The 23,138-nt window shown below is 41.1% G+C and overlaps 1 protein-coding gene across 3 annotated transcripts in view; it reads right to left on the bottom strand.

The window, feature by feature from the left end:
• NRXN3 (neurexin 3) overlaps positions 1 to 23,138 on the bottom strand; it is a 1,487,454-nt gene that overhangs the window by 1,147,395 nt on the left and 316,921 nt on the right. Inside the window, exon 6 of one of the 3 annotated variants that reach the window (XM_036314362.1) lies at positions 259 to 272. The exons of the other annotated variants lie outside the window; for them this stretch is intronic. Coding sequence (XP_036170255.1) covers positions 259 to 272 — 14 coding nt within the window. The remainder of the gene's footprint in view (positions 1 to 258; positions 273 to 23,138) is intronic. 3 annotated transcript variants of the gene reach the window in all.

Here is a 23,138-nt window from a genome sequence, read left to right as displayed (position 1 = left end):
CACCTCCATCAGAGAGCCTTAGAAATGGAATGTTTAGGTGCCACTTGGAAGAGCCTATTAAAATGCTTAGGCCTCTGGGGCTGTCCCACTGGCCCTAGCAGAACACCTGCTGTGCCCCCAAAAGGGAATGGGAGCCAGCTTCCAGAGGACGCACTTCTGAGACCTTGGCAACACTGCCCTCATCTTTGAGTCCTTTGTCCTTCAATTGGCCTCCACACAGTAGCATGGTTCTTTAGTCTGCACTGACACAAAGATAACCCTGGCTGGCCATCCTGTCCTGGCCCGGCCCACCCTGGAGTCAATGAGGCACAAAATCAAATGGGCTGCCGCCACCCTCTCTTCCAGAGAAAGCAGTGGCCAAGGGCCCTGGAGCTGGCTTGTCAACTCCTTTCCTCTGATCCACAGAACTCAGCAGGGAAAGCACTGTCCCTTCTCCACCAGTGCAGCTGCGATGAGAGCTTTCAGGTTCTCAAGTTGTGAACTGATGATGTATCACTCAATCCTTCTGGCCACTGCTTCCCAGGCAAAGAAGCCCTGATGATGAAGAAGAAAGCACTGAGCCCAAGGCATGGGGTACACAAAGCAGAATTCCACAGTTCCACAATTGTCCTGCTCATTCCAGGGTGGGGTTAGGGGGCTGCATGTCCACTCCATTCTGAAAAGGGCTTTGAGTTAAGCCAGCAATGTGGTAGTTGGCTGGCAAAGGAACAAGCTAAAGCAAATATTAGTTTGTTCTTTCACAGTTCTGTTTTCTTTCCATGCTAAGAATCTGCTGAAAATCCAACATCTGGAACAAGAACTCCCACTTCTATGGGCCTCTTAAAAGCTGTGGGCAGACACCTAAGTTAGCTGCTGAGCTGTGAGATGATCATATTTGTAAAAATGAGGGAGAAGCAGAAATCATTTTACTAAAATGAATTCTACTGTACATCACCTGATGACATTACCTGCTAGAATTCGGAGAGGAACACATTGATTGGGTAAGAAAGGTAAAAAAGACTATACAAGTGACTGCACTCTTGGTTCTTCCTGCCCCATCTCCCTAACACTGTATTTTAGGGCCGAACAAAGCACCTGGATAGATGAAACTGCAGAGCTATTCCCCAAGGACTTGATCACTCCTTTACCTGCCACATTCCCTCACACAGATATGTTTAAAGCAGAGCGCACCAGCAGATAGCAAACTGTGTCCCTATGAGGGATCCTGCGCTGCAAAAGAAAACACTTGGGAAATCTGACCCCCTGAGGCCGTTTCTAGCCGAGGTCCTCAGGGCCTCTCCATAGGAAAGATGCAGCAGAGAAATAAATGGACTTTTCCACACTTCCTGGGTCACTCACTAGCCTGCAGATGCTTCTTGAAAGTGATGAGAAGGAAAATAGTAAATCAAGTTGTCACTTGGAAAATAAACAGCCAGGATCCTGGTGAGAGAAGCTGCCTCAGTCCACAAAAGAATGGCCTAGAAAATCACGCTTCACTGAAATCACTAGAAAGCTAATGGCATCCTGAAGACTGCATTGCTCTCAATTGCATTACAATAAACGCTAAATTTTCTGGTCATTCATTTAAGGAATAAGTATGTGCAGGTGCCACTGTGCACCAGGTGATGTGTGCAGTGCTGAATGTATTTAAGCTTACAACAACCTTGTCAAATAGGAATAATTAGCCTACACTTTACTGAAGAAGAGAAACTGTAAAGTTACCCCCAAAAAATCATGAAGGCCTACTAAGTGCCAGACTCTGATGTGGACTCACAGGGCACCCATCTGAAGCTCCGAGTGTAGTGGGACTGCACACTTGATGACATGGAATGCAATGAAAAAAGCTTTGAATTGAACAGACCTGAATTTGACAGCTAGCTCTGGAATTCACCTAATGGAACTTGAGCTTATTATTTAACTTCTCTAACCATTAGTTGCCTCATCTAAAAAATAGGAATAACCATAGAGCATATTTCATAGAGCTGCTGTGAGACATGAATCAGAAGTTCATGGCCCTGTTCTCGGCCACAGACACGTTATCTGCTATTGTTGTTGTGGTTGAGAATGTACACATAAACAAGTAATTACAACTCAGTGTAGTGAATGTTTAATAAGTGATATAGGCACACAGAAGAAAAAAGTAATTGACCCTGGTGTTAGAGAAGGCTCCATACCAGAGGTCAAGCTTAAATTGTATCTTGAAGTATGAGTTCACCACACAAAGGAGGAATGAATTTTTAGTTAGAAGAAATAGCAAATTTACTGGGGTGGACATTAGAAAATCATGGGGTGTTCAGGGATGGTGAGCAGTTCAATGTGGCTAGAGTAAAGGGCATGAGTGCAGGCTCAAGATGCAGACTGGGGACTCATAGGCCATGTTCTTGAGGCACTGGGACAGGGGAAACAGCAGAGGAGAACTTCAACTCATGAGGGACACAATTATATTTTTGTTTTATCAGGGGTTCAGTAGACAGACAAATGCCTAGAGATGTGAAGAAGGAACCAGAAGACATTTCCAAGGCAGAATACATATTACTGAAAAAACAGGGCCTGAGGTAATAGTGCTGCATATGCCTGCCTGCCCGCTTATAATAATTTATGTGGTATGCTATCCATTTTATTTTTGCTTAACCACCAGATCCATATGAATCACCGTAATTGTTTCTTTCACTACCGGCTTCTCATTATAATTGTGGATCAGTCAACCAAACAAGCATTAAACACACACAATGCACTCTATCTTATAGAGGGAACCCCATTTCCCTATCCCCATGACTCCATGAGAACACCCCCCAACCATGCCCACTCTCCAGAGGCAATAGTTTTGGAGTAACATTTCCACCTTATTTCTTTTTCTCATTTAATATCTCCAATGAGAGGAGAAATGACTCATGTGCTTGGGGATATAGTAAGAATCTGAGACCAGGGGTCCACTTTTCTTAATTAGGTGCTTTCTATTCCAGTGTATCCTGCCTTCCTCTCTCCTTCAGATCTTCCCTTGCTACAAGGATAGTGAGTTCTCTTGTAGGCTCCCCCATGTAGTAAAACCTTTAAGAGTAAGCTCTGCCTTGGCAGAAGAGGCATGTGGTGGTTTTCTAGTTCTGCCTATGGCTGAATTTATGTCAGGAGGAAAATTACAAGGAAGCCAAATTTGACAGCAAATGAAAGCCATATTATCTGATCCAGCTCTACCAGCAACAGAACTGATGTTTGGATCCTGAGACCTGACCACCAATCTGACTCTTGTGTCTGTTCTTCAAGTGATTCAGAATGCTATGGCTGTCACTTCAGACAGCCAGTCCTTGGAGCGCTTTCACTCTGATTGGTATACAAATGACACATCTAGAACTACATGAGTAAATATATTGATTATATCAATTTAATAAAATCATCTCTGTACCACAGTGTTTACTAATACACATTTCTTGAAGTTACACTAGCATATGGGTCATTAGCATGGTGAGGAATTTAACCAGGATCACCTTCCTGGAGATAAGTTTTAGATTTGTGTTTTGACATTTTTTAATTAAAGAAAAATACAGAAAATGCACATATACACAAACCTACATATTCTTCCACCTTTGACCCATTTCAAAAAGAAGAATGTACATTTTCTTATACTGCTTCTTTTATCAAGTTATACAATAAGTAAGGCAATTATACTAGAGTACCAAATGCCTCATTGTGAGACTATATTCTACAGACTTGGTGAGAACAAATTACTAGGTACACAGAGGTGGGAAGGGGCAGATAGAGGATGATAATTTTGATAGACACAAAATTAATAATATTGAAAATATCCCAGCAATTCTAGAACAGGAACCAGATTATCTGAAATGTTGTGTGTTTTTTTTAACAGTGGCACATATACTGACCCTAACTGATACCTAATGTAGATGCTCACTGTACCCACAGATACTGTTCAGAGGGAATATAAAAGTCATGAAAGGGTCACAGAATTCCAGAAAACTCACACAGCTATTTAGATAGTTAGAAGTAATAAATATGAATTTTTAAACCCAATTGCACTCTTATAATATTTACATCTGTAAAATCACTCTTTTGTCCAAGACGAAAAGAAGAATCCTCCATAACAAATTATGACCATTAACATCAGAAAATACCTTGGAGGATAATCTAATCTACCTCCTGCCTCAGTAAGTCTTTATCTAAATTATCTTATTGGTGAAACTACCCATCTGTAGGCATCCAGAGAGAACAAAACTATTTGGTGTTATGTGGAACCTCCTATAGATATGTTAGGAGCTCAAATGATTTCTGGTGCTGAGAAGAAAGGAGGTCTAGCCACCACCATGCTTCACTTAGGTGACAAACAGGGAAATTAAGGTGTTACAGATTTTTACCTAATATTTCCTTCATTCAGTCCAAAATATATAGAAAATAGTGAGTATAAACTGTGGGTGGGCAATAAACTTTACCCTCACTAATTTATACACACACACAGTGACCAGTAATCATTACATATTACAGCTCTAGTCATATGTAACAAGAATTGAAAAAACATATAGAGAAAATCTACCCAACAATTTCAGGTAGCTCTTACTTCTGGGGAGGAAGAGAAGAAATGGAACAAGGGAGGTATTTATAAAACTAAGTCTTTATACAAGGCTATAAAGCAAAAATAGTAAAATTTGTTCAATCTGGGTGATAGTTAAACCATTGTTTGTAATACCCTCTATTATAGGGTATAGACTTTTCACATTTGAATATAGTCTATACTTTTAAAAAGTTATCTCTATAAATCATTCTGATAAGTGCCTAATCGTCTTGAATGATTCTCAGGTTATTTTATATATGATTGAGGAATCGATGTCAACTCCTCAACCATATGCTTTGAGCAGCAATTTTCATACCTTTTCAAAATCTCCCATGTACCCCAAAATGTGTTAAATAAAAACTTGTGGAATTGAAGTGAAATGCAGTTGAATTGATCACAGTGACTCTAAAGTCCTCCTGCTCACTGGCTGCTTTCCCTACTCCTAGAGACCCACAGCTCAGGGACTGGGCATCACAAAGTTCAGCCTGGCTTCCTCAGGGCAAAGGGAAGAGATGATAATGGAAGCTGAGCAATAGAGGAGACACCTTCATGAGTTGCCGTGTATGTGATAGCACCATAGCAAATGCTGAGGGCCAAACAAGGCTGGAGTCTGGGGTGGGTCACAGTACATTTCCACAAGCCTGCCAACCCTTTTCCTCCACAGCAGAATAAAATCTACCTAGGTCTTTAAGAAAATCCCCACTGAGAAACCTGAATTTGTGCCCCTCCTTTTGGCCTCCCCCAGCAGGAGACAGCCCAGTTCCTCCTTTGTTAGCACTGAGGGATCTAGCCTGTAAGTCTAGACAGAATGGCTTGTTAAAAGGCCTTGGAGTCAATGCCTGGACAAGATCAATAAGGCTTTTTCTGACACAATGAAAACTTTCTGTTTTGTTAAATGTGGCTAATCTACCATTTCAGCAGTACTCTTAAAGCTTTCAGTGCTGAGAACTAGAGCCTAGGTGATTAAAGCCCTGTCCAGAGACACAAACTGAGGAACCTGGGCCATGGCTTCTTTGACAACTAGATGCCCATGTCCTTTTCCTCCCAAGGAAATAAATGTGGCAGTGAGGAGATGGGGACTGATAATGATAAAAGTTAAAACTATCCCATCCCGGAGCTCTCAAAAAGGGACTGATAATGTCCAGGGTCTAAAGTAATTAAATGAAAGAAGGTGAACATATGAGTGGGTGAGATTGAAAGTGAGTGGGAAGGGAAGAGTTCTTTAAAATTGAGACTGACTTAAAAATCAGTGATCTGGTTTAAGAAGTCTAACTGAAGGAGAAAACTGTTAGTGATTGCAAATTCAATTATAGCACTAATAGTGCCCATAAAACTAGAATAAAGTGTTTATTTCATTTTCATCACTTATGTATGTCAGACTATTAGAATTTTTTCTACAGGTAAACTTTGTTTTTGCCATAGTGTAACAGGACATTAACACTTTCTGAATCTGAATTATGCTCCAGACTTTCTTATACAGAGAGCCTGAATATACCAAGCACTATATACATAGTGTTTGACACGAGTTAACCAAGACTTGTGTAGGTGATTTAAGTTAAGAGATCTAAACACTTACCACTAGAACCAATGTATTAACAGAGATAACGCATCTGTGTATTCAGATGTCATCTGAAAGGAGAAATTTTTTATTCAAATACTTGGTATGCTTCTTATTTAACTCTCAAAATCCCTGTGAAATAAAGTTTTACTAGTCCCACTTTACAGGTGATAAAACTGAGTTTCAGAAGGGATGACATACTTGTACAGTACCTTAGTTTAAATGAAGCAGATCCAAATATAAACCAAGGTCAACCTCCAAGTAATATATGCTTTCCAATACATCATGCTGCCTCCTATTGAGGATCAGATGACTTCTGAGAAGACTTCCGCCAATATAATTTCTATGAGAGATGAGCTATTCATTTCTTTTTATTATATTTTATTTATTTTTTTAAATCTTTATTGCTGAAAGTATTATATATATAATATATCCCGAAGTATGTGGTTTATACATCTAAATGTTTGCTGAAAATCTAACCTTGTTGGGCAGATAGAGGTTCCCATAAAAGCTGCAAAAGGGTGCTTTACAAAATTTGCTGAAAATCTAGCCTTGTTGGGCAGATAGAGGTTGACCTCTTTTCCCCCAATTGACCTCCTCTAACCCACCCCCACCACCCACCCCAGGCCTTCACCACCCTATTGTCTGTGTCCATGGATTATGCATATAGGCATACAAGTTCTTTCGTTTCCTAAAAATAGGAAAAAAGAAAGAAAAGAAACCCACATTTGCATAATATGTTATGTCACATTTTCTAAACCACTTGCAAATACAGTATCTAATTTTTTAAATATATCTTTGATTAATTTCAGAGAGGAAGAGAAAGGGAGAGAGATAGAAATATCAGTCATGAGAGAGAATCATTGATTGGCTACCTCCTGCACACCACCCACTGGGGATCAAGCCCACAACCCGAGTGTGTGCCCTGACCTGGAATCAAACCGTAACCTTCTGGTTCATAGGTTGATGCTCAACCATTGAGTTATTCTGGCTGGGCACATTATCTAATTTTGTAAAGCACCCTTTTGCAGCTTTTATGGGAACCTCTATCTGCCCAACAAGGCTAGATTTTCAGCAAACATTTAGATGTATAAACCACATACTTCGGGATATAAATATATAAAGAATGATAGAAAAACTTGTGGAAATTCTGTACATTTGCAATTCTGGAAATATATAAATGCTTTTTAAAGTACTTAACTATGAGAGAATAAATAAGGAAATCTACTTTTGATGCATTGAATCTAAAATGGCAATCCTCCTTCTAAGTCAGAATGATTTTCAAATCATTTACAGATGTTGCCTCACCCCAGCAAGCTCACAGAAGCTCCAGGGTCAAACAGCTGGACTCTGGATATTATGACACCAGAAGCTAAAGTAAGAAATGTGCTCAGATCTTGCAGAGGGGAAAAAGTTGATTTATTATTTAAAAGAGCACACAAAACTGAGATTGTAAGACTCTCTGAAACAGAGTCAAATGGGTTCCACTTTGTAGCTTGGATAGCCCTTTATGATGCATACTTACAGTTCCTATGATGTCAATAAAACAAATGATAAGTAAGATTTATCAGTGAAATTGTTTATTAATGGGTTATGATAAAATAATAAATGATTTGGAATACCAACTATGGTTTGAAAAGGTTGCATGGGAAATCCTAGACTTAGAGAAGATGTAATATTTGTACTTATCATCAACTGGTCAAGGTTTTTTACCACAATTTATAGGTGAATGAATCAGAACAGAAGAAAGTAAGGAGGCTTAGGGCATACAAAACCACTGCCCAAAACTTAAGAAAACAAGGATGGCTGGCTAATTCCTGCCAGATGTGATGAAATCTATTCACATAGATATCAGCAAAGATGGATTTCCAGATGGTGGCCGTTGAAGTCTAAAAGGAAGTTGGCTGAATCTCATTCTCTGATTTAAAGGCCCAGAAACTTAGTCTTATCTCTCTCCAGGGGGTGATTATATCATGAAAGACTGACTATACCCACTAAAATGAACCTCTTACTGAGGTAGACATCAGAATGCCATCATCATCGTTTACAATGAAAATGTCTACCAAAAAACCCTGTAGTCCACAGACTTGGCTTCAACCATTAGTTCCCAAACAATGCTCTCAATAGTTTTGCTAATCCATGGTTCAATTAGGAAAATAAGGACACTACAATATGCCTTTTAGTAACAGCAATTTATGCCCTATACATCCATGCAACATATAGATATGTGACCTTCTCTATGCCCCATACTGCGCTAGATACTGAGAACATAAAACTTTCATTCACTCCTTTCTACTTTTTTTGGCTTGGGAATTTCCTAGTTTATATAAAATGATGAAGATGAAATTTGATGCTATGAGTTGGCTACATATATTTTGCTCCTTCTCTTCTCTTAAAAATTTTACTTGTCAACAAAGTCTAAGTTTGAAGACCCACTGAATTAGAGAATCTTTGTGTGTTGTCAGTCAAGTTTTGGCTAAAACATTGTATTTTCCTTAAAGGGGATTTACAGGGTGCTTCAAGGAGTGTAACCAACTATCCAAATTCCTCAGGACTAAGACTCTCCCACAACATGGAACTTCCCATGCTAAAGCAGGAACAATCTCCAGAAAACCAGGATGGTAGGTCTCTCTACCTGGGTCACATGTCAGAAGGTTTAAAAAATTAAGCAAATTAAATAAAACTCTCAACTCAAGTCACTGGCAAAGAACAGGCTTGAATTAATTGGATACTTTTGTTAGCTGTGAATTTCTCGCCATTTCAAACTTGGCATTCTGGTTTTTGAAGGATAAATAATAACATTAACCATACAAGTAATGTATTCATTCCTATGATATATTACTTTTTATGAACTTTAAAGTCATCCTAAGAATAACTTGACTCCCTTTGAGGATTCAGAAGGCTCTTTGAGAATTCATGGTACCTCAGAGCTATCTAGCTCATCACCAATTATCACTGTTCACCACCATGAATAAACACCTTTTGCTTTCCAGTTGTTTGAATTTGAGATCATAAGTGTCTTCTGCATTATAAGGAGCTAATTAGGTTGTATGGAATGATTTACACAATTAGTAGTGTTCCTTCGGGACCTACTAGGATAACTTCAGGAATAGGGAGAAACTTGACAATAGCTTCAGAAATCAGAGCCTCTGGTATACTCGGGTTTGGTAGGAAATGGTCTGTCTGTCATCTCTGAGTGCTGTTCATTCTTCTTTCTCCTTCCCACTCCTCAACCAGCTAAGCCACTGCCTACTGCAGCTTTTGAGCATCCTTCAAAGATACTGGGCCACTTCACAAAAGAGCAATAATACACACTGCCCTCAACTGAAGCAGAAAAGTAAGAAGACATAAAAGAAAGGAGCTGGTATTTACTATTCCTCTACTAATGTGCCTAGAACAGTGAAAAGGCCCTTTTCAAATGTTGTACTTAGAATCCTAAAATGACTTTAGGGAGTAGGCATATTACTATCACTGTTTTACATAACTGGAAATGCCCCCAGTCCCTGAGATGGGGGTGATGGTAGTACTGATAATAATGATGATGATACCAGAAACCATTTCTGTCAGGGCCTTACCTCTGGTTTAGTATTATACAGATAATATTTAATATAATCTTCACAATAGCCTAGTTAGGCATTATTGTATGTAGTTGTCAAGGGGGAAGCTGAGATTTAAGAGTTCAAGGCTATCTAACTAGAATAACAATAATTGACAATGAAGGAATTTAGAATGTGATGAGTGGATCTAACTTCAATCTCATTGTTCATCCTACGATAGTAAGAGTTGGATTTTGTATCAAAGGCACTACCCTGAGATCAGGAGCTAAGCAACCTACCCTGTGATCTTCTAGGAGCTCTGTGGTCGCCAATCTGGACAACAACCCTCTTGGATGACTCTCTCAAGCTGGTTCTTTTAGTTCCCTTTGCTACAGCAAGACAACAGAACTACCAATAAAACCTGATGACACACCCTACATGGCCAACATTATCTACCAAAACCTGTCTCCAACCATTACTGTGTTTGGCACCAGTGAGAGCCAGGTATGCACAGTTGACTATGTGTTATTGAAGCCTTTAAGTTACTCACTTATTCATTCATTTATTCATCCAGTCAGCAAACATATATTGAGAGCACCAATCATGTAGTAGGTTGACAGTGAAGACAGAAGAATTCCATAAGAGTTTAACATGTCATCTGTCTAAGGTAGGCTGAGAGAGTAGCCTTAAACCAGATGATTAGGAAGAGTGAACAGGCTTTGAAAACACGTAAAGAATTATGCAAGTCGGTGGTATTATTATCTATATAATTTTTCTCTTTTCTCCCCATTCCAAAGGATGTCCACCATTTCTTGAAAAGCTCTGTAGTATTCTATCATGAATCTTCTTGAAGGATGAGTTCCAAGGACTCTGATTTTGAGTTTATAGCTCAAGGCACTTAGAGAAAAATGGATTAACTTATTTTCACATCCATGTCCAAGGAGAGATGTGCTCCTCACTTCTATTTTGCAGATGGAGTCGGTAAGGTGAACTTTAGCTATTAGCAATGGAAGGTACTTTTAAAATCACATTGTGTACTTCTTTTTATAAGCCTGGCATAGTTCAGTGTTAGTCCAAAGGAATCAGCAATAGAGTTAAGACCAAAATCTGGAATTTCTGACTTTTACATAAATGATTTAGTTGCAAAGTAACTATGAGGTAGACACATGAACCCGATAACTGAAGGGATTTCAGAAATTTAATCTCCAGAATGCCGAAAGCCTACTGCCCAGTTTCAACATTTCTCCAAGGCTCCCTGCAAGTGTGTCTGATCAGATGCACATGTATACCAATGTCCTAGAGTCACCAGAGCTGGCCCTGGGTAGGATCTGCCCATGGAGAGGGGCTCCGCAGGTGAGTAGTAGACTGACTGCTCAGTGCTCGCATGGCTGAGCCACTCTCTTGAAGAGGGTTCCCTTTTCTACTCCCTGAGCTTCTTTTTCTCTTTCCCCTGCAGCAGTGGAGACTGACTTCAGGGAGGGAGTGCTGCTTAGTGACTCCAGTGCAATATACTGAGGCTTATCAGAGGTTCCCAGCCCTCTCTGACAGCTGACCTTTTCCACTGCACTCAAGTCCAGGGGAAAACAAAAGCACCAAAACAATTAAAATCAGTAAAAGAAGAGGGAGGAGGGAAAAATAAATTCTGACCTGATGCAGAGCAGCAACAAAGATATTTTAAAAAGAAATACAAAGGAGGGAAAACAAAGAGAAACCAAGACAGTGAAGATGGCCAAGCACAAGAAGATTGGATTCCCCCAGTCCTCTTTATTTCTCTTCCTGATGGCTGAAGAGGCTTCAGAAGGCTGATAATAAATCTGAGAGCCATGCTGGTGAGAGAAAATAAAAAGGATAAGGAAAGGAGAAGCTGTGTCATGCAATAGCTTGTAACATAAAATGCCTCTCCACTCTTCAGAGCCCTGACAGGCATTCCAAGTGGTCAAGATGCCCTCGATCACAGGTGCTCTCTGAAAGAGAAGCTCTTTGTCACAATAACACAGGTGCGTCAATCACCTGGCAATGGCCTCAGACCCACTCCTCAAGGCCCCCTGTAGGCAGGGAAAAACTTCTGAAGACCCAATCAACACATCCCTTTGTCATTTCTGCTTCGCAAACTGCATCCCTTTCCCAGCTTATCTGAAATACATGAATAACTTTTTTATCTGACACTGACGACTATATTTGGGGAGCCCTATAAACATCCATCCATAGAGAGGTCAGAGCATTCTCATTATGTTGCAATAAAATTGTAAACAAAACAAAACATACAAAAACAAAAATGAGTCTAAAGGAAAAGGACTTATTTTTAGAGGAAAAATAAGTGAGCCCATGATGGCTGTTTTCTGCAGATCTGTGAAAGACATGTTTAATGTCCTCATCCATTTTGAATCTGACATGAGCCTCACAGACAAGGGTGCTTTTTCAGATAAAGCTGGGGCTCAGTCCCCCCACAGAATGAGAGCTACACAGTTGTGTTAGAACTTGTCATCTAACAACCTATATAAAGGGAGGTGAATTTGTGAAGGGCTGAATGTTGCCAAAACCGGTTTGGCTCAGTGGATAGAGCGTTGGCCTGCGGACTGAAAGGTCCCGGGTTCGATTCCGGTCAAGGGCATGTACCTGGGTTGTGGGCATATCCCCAGTAGGAGATGTGCAGGAGGCAGCTGATCGATGTTTCTCTCTCATCGATGTTTCTAACTCTCTATCTCTCTCCCTTCCTCTCTGTAAAAAATCAATACATATATTTAAAAAAAAAAGAAAAGAAAAAAGAAAGGCTGAATGTTGCTGAGGGTCAAGGTCCACTTCCCAGGGTCCTAAGTGGTCCCCTAGATTCAGTTGCTCCAAATGATTTATTCCATTATAGGATGCTTTTCACTGGCCATAGGGCTATCCTGTTTAATAAGATGGTAGCAACCCGTTCTCAGGCACATGCTGAGCATCATGCTTACCTCCTTGCCTGGACCATCTCATGGAACTATCTCAACTTTGACAGACAAGTGCTGTAACAGTGTCTATTATATAGACATGAGGATTGAGGCTTTGTAATCTGTCCATGGTGGCTCAGTTGATAAGGGCTCACGGCCAATTTGGCTGGCCCCAAAGCCTTCACTCTTTACCCCTGCCCTGCACAGCCTCACCAGGCAACCTCGAACCTCGGGCACAGGTGGAGTGACATGAATTACTTGATAAGGCATCTGAATACCCAAGTCTACCTTAGCCTCCTATGGATCCAGGCCAGGGGAGTTCTAAAGCTATGACTAATGGTCAAGCATCATTTCTCCTTTACTTCCTGTGTCCCACCAGTCTAGATGTGAGAAAAGCTCCCTTCAGCTCCTGTGTGTAGAGCCTTCTTTGTCCAAGTCCTTCCCAGAAGCAGGCAATCCAGGCTTATTCCAAAAAGTGCTTGCCTCCCTGGAGAGTTCAAGGAGGTTGACAGTAACCTCCCTTTGGCATGGGACATAGGCATCTCTGGACATCATCATCACAAGCTAAGTTAAAACACACACACACACACACACAAACAACCCTAACCTCCCTTGACAAAGCATAGTGCTGTTCAGCATCTCACTTAGATTAATGCCCTTTGGGGTGCACCAAAGACCATATTATGTTATGAACATAATAGTTACCTCCCCCCACATGAGAAGATTTTAAGAAGGAGACATTGTTCAATCCAATGGAATCAAGCCATAACTGAAATTTCAGGCATCAGAAGGACAATTTGGGGGGGTTGGGAGAACTCTTTGAAGTCCCCCAAATCACATCTCCTAGCAACTGCCACTTCTGACTCTGCATCATGCTTGCCCTGCCTCCAATGGAGGTAGAGAAAGCATTTTGACTACTCAGCTACATATATGAAACAAGTATGCAGGTGTCAGCTCTCAACCACAGCCAAGAGAAAATCTATACTGGGCTGCAAGCCAAGAAGGGGGCACAATAATAAACAATTCCTTATGTGTCCATTGGGTGCCCAGCCCTATAATCTCCTTTCCACTCCGTCCTTATTATTTCCCTAGTTTCATGATGTGGGGCACGTGTGCAATGTAGAAAATGGGAGAGACTGTGGCCAGCCCTTTATTTTCTCTGCATGAAGAGAGGGGCCTAAAACATGTCAGCAAACAAGTCAGCTTGAGAGTTGTCAGGTGTTGGTGGACAAAAAGAATTTTCACATGTTAGACAAAGCCTTTCTTAAGAAAATGGCCATGCATTTAAACTCTTCCTCTCTGCTGGAAAGAGGAAAGGTTAATAACCAAGGCTACTGAAGAATTCCAGAGAACAGAACCACTAGTGCCCCTGATCTCTGAGTGCTGTAGGCTAGGAGCAACAGAAAACATAGCATTCACAGAGTACATAGAGCAAGGCAGGGCTGAAACTGCCCAACTGCTCAAGCTTTGGAGTCAGAATCCCATCTTTTCTTAGGTGTCATCTGACTTTTCAGCAAATTACTTAACCTCAGTTTACTCAGCTGCAAAATTAGAAAAATATAATAATGTGTAAGTCACAAGCTTGTTGTGGAGACTCAATGACATAATGTATGAAAAGTCTTTAGTATTGTGCTGGGATCATGAGTAAATAATAAATGATACCACTTACTATTAGTAGCCTATGAAAAATTACACTTTAAATCTTAAAACAAAATAAGCCTTTCCAGTTACATCAAAGGAACTTACTGCAAAAGCATAACCATTTCTAAGACAAAGTTCCTCCCCTGCAAAGTTTACTAAATGAACACATGAAAAGGCTGAGAAATACGAGGTCCAGAACATTTCTCCCACAAATCTTGCCATCCCTTGGCCTTGCAGAAGGAGGGTAAGCACTTGCTAACCCCAATTCTGTGTCCAAACCACTTCACACTTAAAGGGGTGCCCTGTTGGTACCAGGATAAGATGCCACTTTAAGAAGCAGTGTTGGTTATAAGCTGTAAGAGAGTGTGGAAGTCAGGGCAAGATAGTTTTGTGTTCCTAGGATCCCTTTCCAAAGCTCAAGATTTCTTTGTGGGACCAAAAGGAAGAGAGAAAATGCTGAGGGATTCGCAGACCCCACCTGTACATCCACTGGCCATAGAGAAAGTGTTCTGCAGGATCACAAGATAAATGGACTGAACTTTATATAATAAAGTGCTCAACTCCAAAAGTCATCACAGAACAAAAGGTCTGCAGAATGTGACATGAGATATACCAAGGAATCCTTACAGTATTTCCACCATTGCCATTCTGAAATGTTGGTTTATCATCTTACGTCATGCCTGAGTCTTGTGCTGGGTAAGGAATGAAGGCAGTGGATGCTACCCAAAAGACTGTCCAACCCAGGATCTACAGGGTGGCTCAGATTTCCAAGTAACCACTCATTCAGCAGGACCACAGGGCACAAATCCAGCTTCATTGCCTTCCACCCCTCTGCTTTTAATTACAGAAATAAATTCCTTTATTGCCAATCACAAGTCTCATCTCAGAGAATCAATGTTTTAGAACTAATAGATTGTAAGTCTACACCCCCCCACTTAAATCTGCCAACCCCACTGTCACAAGTGTCCAAATACCCAAATTCATTTCAGAGACATCAGTCCATCCTGCTTGAAAGTGGCAGCTTTTAAAAACTATACCAAATAATAGATGCAAATGAGGAAATGCATCAACCCAAACAGAGGGCACTGCAGTGAAGGCTAATTATTCATACAAGGACAACAGTGCTTACATATAATTTAATAGAATAAAATCTCACTAATTTCTCCCAATTGGAAGAAAGATGGGTATGATTGGATTAAAAATTAACAAATATTTTTAGAAGGAAATGCTGATTTAGTCCCTCCAAGGATATAAGAGAATCTTGCAAGCAATTTACAAAATGGATATTCCTTTGTAATCAGTACATTTGTTATTTGAATACAAACAATTACCCCGAAGTAATGGGGATTGGTACTGATTTCCTGACTTGACCCCATAGTACAGAGTAACCATTTTCTCTTTTTTGTTTTATAAACCCTCCTTTCCCCCAACCCACACTATGCAAAGGTAAATTTTAGCTGAATGGGACTAAATAAGGAAAAATGTAGTTAGTGAAGTCCACACCAATGTCTTATTGAGGAGATGAAACTGCTAAATGTCTTTCTTCATACTTCTCATCTGTAAAACAGAAAGAACTTTCTCTAAGAGCTTCATATAACAGGTGGCACATGCAAAAGCAAATAGTGCTCCAAAAGATATCTCCTCATGCTCCAGGCGTTGTTAATTCTCTGCCTTTCTAGTTCTGGACCTACTAAACTTGACTAGGATTCAATCTTCATCTCAGCTCGTGTTCTTCCTTACCCCAACAGCTTACAACTCAAAGGAGTTAAACATTCCTGAAAAATACTGACAGTTCCTTACAAAGTTGAGAGAAACACTGGAACCTCCAGCATCACAATCCCTCCCAAATTGATGGGGATACTTTGTTTGGCATCTCCTGGGGTATTTGAGAAAAGCTCTTAACATTTAACCTCTGTGAACTTGGGAAGTTATTTAAACTCTCTAACCCTCAGTTTCCTCACCTAAAAATTGGATTTAGTAACATAATAACAGGTCTCACCTGGGATTGTAGTGAGGTTTATGAAATAATATACATAAAGAAAGCATTTAGAGCAGATCCTGGCATACAGTGAGCACTTGATGACATCATCATCATCATCTTCCTTTTACTTTCAATGTCATTTCCACCACCCTAAACTAAGTCTTTTCATCTTCCCCCATACTCTGATTCCAAACACCAACACGCACTTCTCCTTAGAGGGTGTGCCTGCCTTATCAGTGATTTCCTCTTCTGCCTTATCTGCTGCTCTGAGATGTGTTGGCGTCCACCAGAACCCACATGTACCTCTGATAAAGAAGTGTTCATTTGCTAGCTGTTCTATATTGATGTGTTTACTGTGAACAAAGACACAAGAGGGAGGGGGAATATATCAGAAGCAGTTCAAGCAGGTTATTTTTCTAGCTGCCTAGTACATTATCGGCATGCAGCTCAGGACTGTGCTAGCTGCACATTATGTACAGGGCCAGGACAATACCTCAGTAAATATTCTATCTGCATTTGCCTAAAATGATAAAAAAAAAAAAGTGTCCTGAAGTTGGAATTATTTCAAATGCACTATTATCCTCCTTTCTTCAGGTCCCACCATCAGTAAACAGACTTGGAGCTGATTCCCAAGGCAATAAAAACAAGAAACCCCATGCCTGTAAAAGAGCTCCTAGCCTTTACAAGGCAAGTACTTTGGTCAGCTTGGGCTGCTGTATTCCAATACCAAAGACTGGGGGGCTCAGATGACAGACATTTGTTTCTCAATGTGCTGGAGGCCAGATCATCTAACATCAAGGTGCCGACAGATTATCTGGAGTCTGGAAAGGGCCCCCTTCCTGGTGTGCTGATGGCAGCCTTCTTCTTGTATCCTCACATGATGGAGAGACAGAGCCCTCTGGTCTCTCTTCCTCTTTTTATAAAAGTATGAATCCTCTATGGGGGCTCCCTCCTCATGACTCTACTTAACCCTAATCCCTCCCAAAAGCCCAACCTCCAAATATCATCACATCAGGGATTGAGGCCTCATCAGAGAAAGGACACACACACAACATCCAGACCATAGTAGGGAGAATAAATGGAAAATTCAAAATGTCGTTTTAGGAGCAGGGCCTTCCATATGAAAAAGGAATGGTGACAAGATGAGCTTTTGATCTCTCTAACATCTTATGATTCTCAACTGAGGTAGAGGAGGAGCTCTGCAGAAAATGGCAGTGGCAGGACAAGACTTCTGGCTTCTGAGTGTGGAAACGAGTTCCTCAAGGAGATGATCTTAGTTACAACAGTAATGGGTTTGAAGGTCAATTGTGTAACGTTCCAAAACTGACTGGTAGAACATAGCCACTGCATAAGGGAGTTAGATATGAAGTCACAGGAATAATCAGAGGGCAGAGAGAGAAGCAAACTTCCTGAAGTCCTAATGTTATTTTCCTTGTTAAATCCCTACAGAAGTCCCCTTCTACTTGGACAAAGTAATTGCTTTTTCTTCCCTGGCAACAAAGCATTTTTAAAATGTTGCTACTGATACCTGCAACTAACAGGATAACCTTGAACAAAAGCATTTATTATAGATACATATATATTATGAAAAATAATATATAATATACATGTAAGATTAATTTGATATAAGATTACATAATTTAATTCTATTATATTATAAAAGTTTCCCCTGATCCTCAGTTTTCTCATTCATAAGAAGAAGAGAACATTACTTCTTGCATTGTTTGAGAATAAAATGAGATGATAAAACAGTACAGAGAATGTGCAGGAAGCTCGCCAAGGTTAGTTCTTTGGGGAGAACATTCTCGCCCAACTGTTTCCTAGGCCCTGATGCTCAGAGTCAGCATTCACAGCACCACAGTTTTCCAGAGGGACTGTGGCTGCAGTGCATTTAATTCCAACGCTGGTGAGCTGACACTGTCCTTCAGCTGACTCCCAGGAACTTCAGGCCTGAGTTCTGAGCTCATAGTCTGGTCTTATGGATAATGATATAGGTGAGCTGGCTGAAGATGTGTCATGTGGCAAAATTCTCCCACTAAAGACCCAGAAGAAAGAGCTTCATCAAATACCATAGCACTTTGCTTTTTGCTTGTCTGGTTTCTGAGATGTTTTATTTTTGCCAAAATCAAAGCAAAAGTATATGGACAGCTCTGGTGTGGTGGCCTAGGACATCTATATGCACTGAGAGCCCTGAGCTGGTCATGTCTTCTGATGTATGTGTGAGTCAAGTCCTCACCGGAAACTAGATCCTGTTACCACTAACACAGAGCCATACACCTTTCTGGGTGCTAACTGCCAAACAGTAGAATGACAAAAAGGGCTGTAGGAAATGATAGATGATAGATAGATAGATAGATAGATAAATAGATAGATAGATAGATATAGATAGATAATAGATAGAATATTACATATATTTAAAATTTATAAATATCCTATATATATATATATATATATATATATATATATATATATATATATATATATATATATTTCAAACAGACCTGTAGAACTGAGAGGACAGTGATCTTCTGCTCTGACATCTCATGTTATAGACTGAGCAGAGTGAGGCCCAGGAAGGTGAAAGGTCTGCTCAGGATCCACAAAGCAGCCTCAGACTAAGAACCCAGATATGCTTCCTTACCACCATGCTCCCCATCTCACTGACATAGGATGGATGAGCAAGGACAGAATGAAAGAAGTCTGAAATAGATCAGGAAGCACCTTATATCCTTACAAGGAGATTCAACCTGGGTTTGCTGTAATGCTGTCTGGAACATAAGGATTCTAAATGTCCATTGTGTAGCACAGAGCCTCCGGCCCAGCTAGCCACAGATATAGAAAGCCCAGCTCCACGCCCCAGTCCCCCAAGCTGATGACACTACAATTTCATGGTGAAGCTCACACAGTAGACAGAACCCGCAGCAGCCCTGGAGTGATGCAGGATGGCGATGTGGATTCTCTCCTACCACCTCCTCTCTTTCAGTAGCCACTCAATGGGGACCGGCTGTCAGCAATTTCCTTCCTCCGACAGCTGGGAGATTGTTTTCTGCAGTTAGCTGCCATTTGTTTCAATTATGTGTATTAATCACAGGCTTCGTCCTGATGGTATTCTTCAGGGGGGAAAAAAAATATCAGGGCTTTTGTTTTTTACCCAAGCTGCTTCCTCACTCAGAACCAACTTCTCCAATAGAAGGAGAAAGGGGAAATGATAGGCCAGAGGCAATTTGGGTTCAAGTGCAGCAGTGGGTGGGTGGGTGGGTGTGGAGGACATCCAACCTACTGAAAACAGGGAGGCTAACAGTGCAATGAGGAGACAGTGACATAGCACCACATAGTCTAACACCATAAATGCACAGAGAGCGCAGCAGTGGAATTTGTAATCATGTGAAAATCCATTCATTCTTTCATCATGCATTAATTCATATATTCAGACATATATTATGCTCCTACTATGTGCCAGGTTACATGCTCTTCCAGGAACCCTCGACTGTGGTTTAAGTAAGAACAAAGAGAACTGGGAATTATTTTAGAAGTAGAGTGGCACTGTCTCACTCCATCCTTGTCCGTCTGTGTCTTCTCCAGCCTATGATGCCCTCATTTTTTATTTAACAAACATTTATAGCAATCCAGCTCTGAAGCAGGCAATGAGCTCTGTGCTGAATATTTGCTGGTAAACAATGTTGCTATGAAACTTATCTCATCAAGCTTTTAGTCTAGTGAGGGAGGTGGCCCTCAACAAAGGGGCCCACAGGTGGACATAAGTAGGAATTATGGTGAGTTCTGTGAAGACAAGATCAAGGTGGCATATACCTGAAACTAATGCAAAATAATATTAAATGTAGACTATAATTAACCGTTAAATCAAGCCCAACCAGTGTGGTTCAGTGGTTGAGTGTCGACCTATGAAGCAGAAGGTCGTAATTCTATTCTTAGGGAGGGCACATGCCCGGGTTGCAGGCTCTATCCCCAGTGGCAGCCAATCCATGAATCTCTTTCATCATTGATATTTCTATCTCTCTCTCCCCGTTCCTCTCTAAAATCAATAAAAATATATTTTAAAAAATTGAATTTAAAGAAAGATCAGAGTGGTATGATAGAAGAAAAATGTGGGAAGGATTAGAGAAGTCCTCTTAAGGAAGCAGGATTAAAACCTGAACCTTACCAATGAGCACAAGTCAGCCATTGGGATGATGGGGAGAGGGAGACCAGCAAGGGCAGAAAAGAGCTTGATGAGTCTGAAGGCAAATGGGGCCAGTGGATCAGGAGTGAGGGGAGAACTGTGTGGGATGAGGCTGCAGAGGTGGTCAAGCACTAGGTCATACTGGGCTTTGCAAACCTTGTCACAGAATGTGGACTTCATTCTAAATCAGGGGTGGGCAAACTTTTTGACTCAAGGGCCACAATGGGTTCTTAAACTGGACCGGAGGGCCGGAACAAAAGCGTGGATGGAATGTTTGTGTGAACTAATATAAATTCAAAGTAAACATCATTACATAAAAGGGTATGGTCTTTTTTTTTTAAGTTTTATTCATTTCAAACGGGCCGGATCTGGCCCGCGGGCCATAGTTTGCCCATGGCTGTTCTAAATAATGCAGGAATCATGAAAGTTTTTTAAACTTACAGTGGCATGGTAGGACTCATATTTTTTTTAAAAGAGCACTTGGGCTGTTAATGTGAATAATCCATGGGAGGCACTAAGAGTGAAGCAGGGAGACTGTTGCTAGGCTTTTACAATCATCCAGGCAACAGATGATGGTGGTGTAGAATTGGATAGTGACAATGGTGTGGGTAGATTTGAGGTTTAATTTGGAGATAAAATCAACACCTGTTTATCTCTTTGAGCCCTTCATTCTCCTTACTTACAACAAAGGATCTACTAGTAATTGCCTCATCTACTCTATAGGATTATGGTGAGAACCTAGTGAAATAATTTTTGCAGCCTGATTGATTTCTTTAGCTTCCTTGACCACCAGGATAGCATTTTGCCACAGCTAAAATCCGGTATGCCCACCAGAGAACAGAACCCATGGGAAGAGTTTCAGTGTGCAGGAATTCCAAAAATAAAGAAAACATCACAAACAGGAGAGGAACAATACAGAACAGCAATTCTTGCTGGGGTAGCCTGGCTCAGTGTTTGAGTATTGACCTATGAACCAGAACAGCAATTCTTGTTTTGGTCACAGACGCATTCAAAAACCCAAAACCTTGAGAGTGTTACTTTTCCAAAGTGACAGACCTGGCAAGTAGTCAGTATGACTAAAACCAACTGCTTGAACCACTGTACTCTTATTGCTTTGTCCATAAAAAATTCTGTCTATGTTTCAAGGTGACTGTATATTAAAAACCCCGCTGTGAAACACAGCACTGTTATTTTATCAGCACAAGTCAGTCATTCTTTCTTATGATTAAAAAGCCACTGTATCTGTTACCCAGACTGTACCTCCTCTAGATGTCCATACACATTTTTGGACATTCAGTTATTTTCTAATTAGCCTTTACCAGAAATGAAAACAATTAGAATGTTCATTCTTGCTCCATCTGTAAACCTTCCGAGACCAAAAGAACTCAGGAACTTTACTCCATATCTTCCTGGGCGTTAGAGAATCCACTAAGTAATATCTTAAGAGAAGATGAAAGTTATATGGAGATGCAACCAAGAACTAAGACAGAAATCTTTAAAAACACCAACAGCACCCGGCCAGCATGGCTCAGTGGTTGAGGATCGACCTATGAACCAGGAGGTCACTTTGATTCCCAGTCAGGGCACGTGCCTGGATTGTGGGCTCAATTCCTAGTAGGGAGTGTGAAGAAGGCGGCTGATCAACTATTCTCTCTCATCATTGATGTTTCTATCTCTTTCTCCCACTCCCAAATCAATCAAAATATATTTTTAAACAAACCAAAAACAAGCACCCACAGCTTAGAGGAGGGATCGAGGTCTGGCAGCGGTGCCCCTTGGTTCTCAATGGCAGAGAGGGAAGCTGCCAACCACTGAGAGGTCCTCACTGTCAAGTCAAAGAGTCCTTGCTGTGTGCTATGTCCTTGCTGTGTGCAAAGATTACATGATTACACAACAATACAATGGAATACAATGAGCAAACCGAAGCATTAAGTTTAAAAAGTAAAAACAAAACAACCCAATCTTATCAACAACCCAGGCCAATTGGCAGGCAGAATCTGCAAGAAGCTATTAATGTAAGTTAAGATCAAAAGAGCTTCCCTCTGAAGTCCCAAAGCCTGGGTCTTGTTCTGGGTCTGATAAAGTGAGTAGGAATTGGTGACAGTAGAGAGGGATGAATCTAGTTTAGGGACCAGTTTAGGGAAATCGGGTTGGAATGAGGGATCTGACACTTGCTTACCCAACCTGGGGCAAATTGTTCAATTTCTCTGAGCCCTTTTTAAAATCTATAAAATAAATATCAGCACCCAAGCCCTATGCATCTCACAGAGTCATTTCATCATCCAAACAAAAAGAGAAAGTTTATTTGGAAATTCTTTGTCACTTGTAGGTCACTATGCAAATAATTGTATTATTATATACTAGAGGCCCAGTGCACGAAATTCATGCACAGATGGGGTCCCTAGGCCTGGCCAGCAATCAGAGCCGATCAGGTTCCCCGCCTCCCTGCCCACCCCCTCCTTCCTTCACCATCTGCATCCACCACCACCCACCCCCAGTTCCCCGTCCCATCCCAGGGCCTGGCCCCAATCAGGCAATCAGGATCTGCTAGCCAGGGGGAGGGATTGAGAGGTTGGCCAGCAGGCCTCGATCAGGTGATTGGGGCCTACAGGCTGGAGAGAGGGCCGAACCGCCACCACGGTGGGTGGGCGGCAGGCCGATTGGAGCCTGTTGGTGTGGGGAAGGGGCGGGGAAGGTATCTGGGAAGTTGGCCACCAGTCCCAAGGAAGGAGCTGGCCCTGGGCTCCCCTGGGAAAGGGGCCATGTCTGCCGCCACCCACCCCT

This window comes from Myotis myotis, unplaced genomic scaffold (assembly GCF_014108235.1).
Source record: "Myotis myotis isolate mMyoMyo1 unplaced genomic scaffold, mMyoMyo1.p scaffold_m19_p_1, whole genome shotgun sequence".
NCBI lineage: Eukaryota > Metazoa > Chordata > Mammalia > Chiroptera > Vespertilionidae > Myotis > Myotis myotis.
Note: the sequence above shows the minus strand (reverse complement) of the source record. Positions and strands in the feature narration are given on the sequence as shown.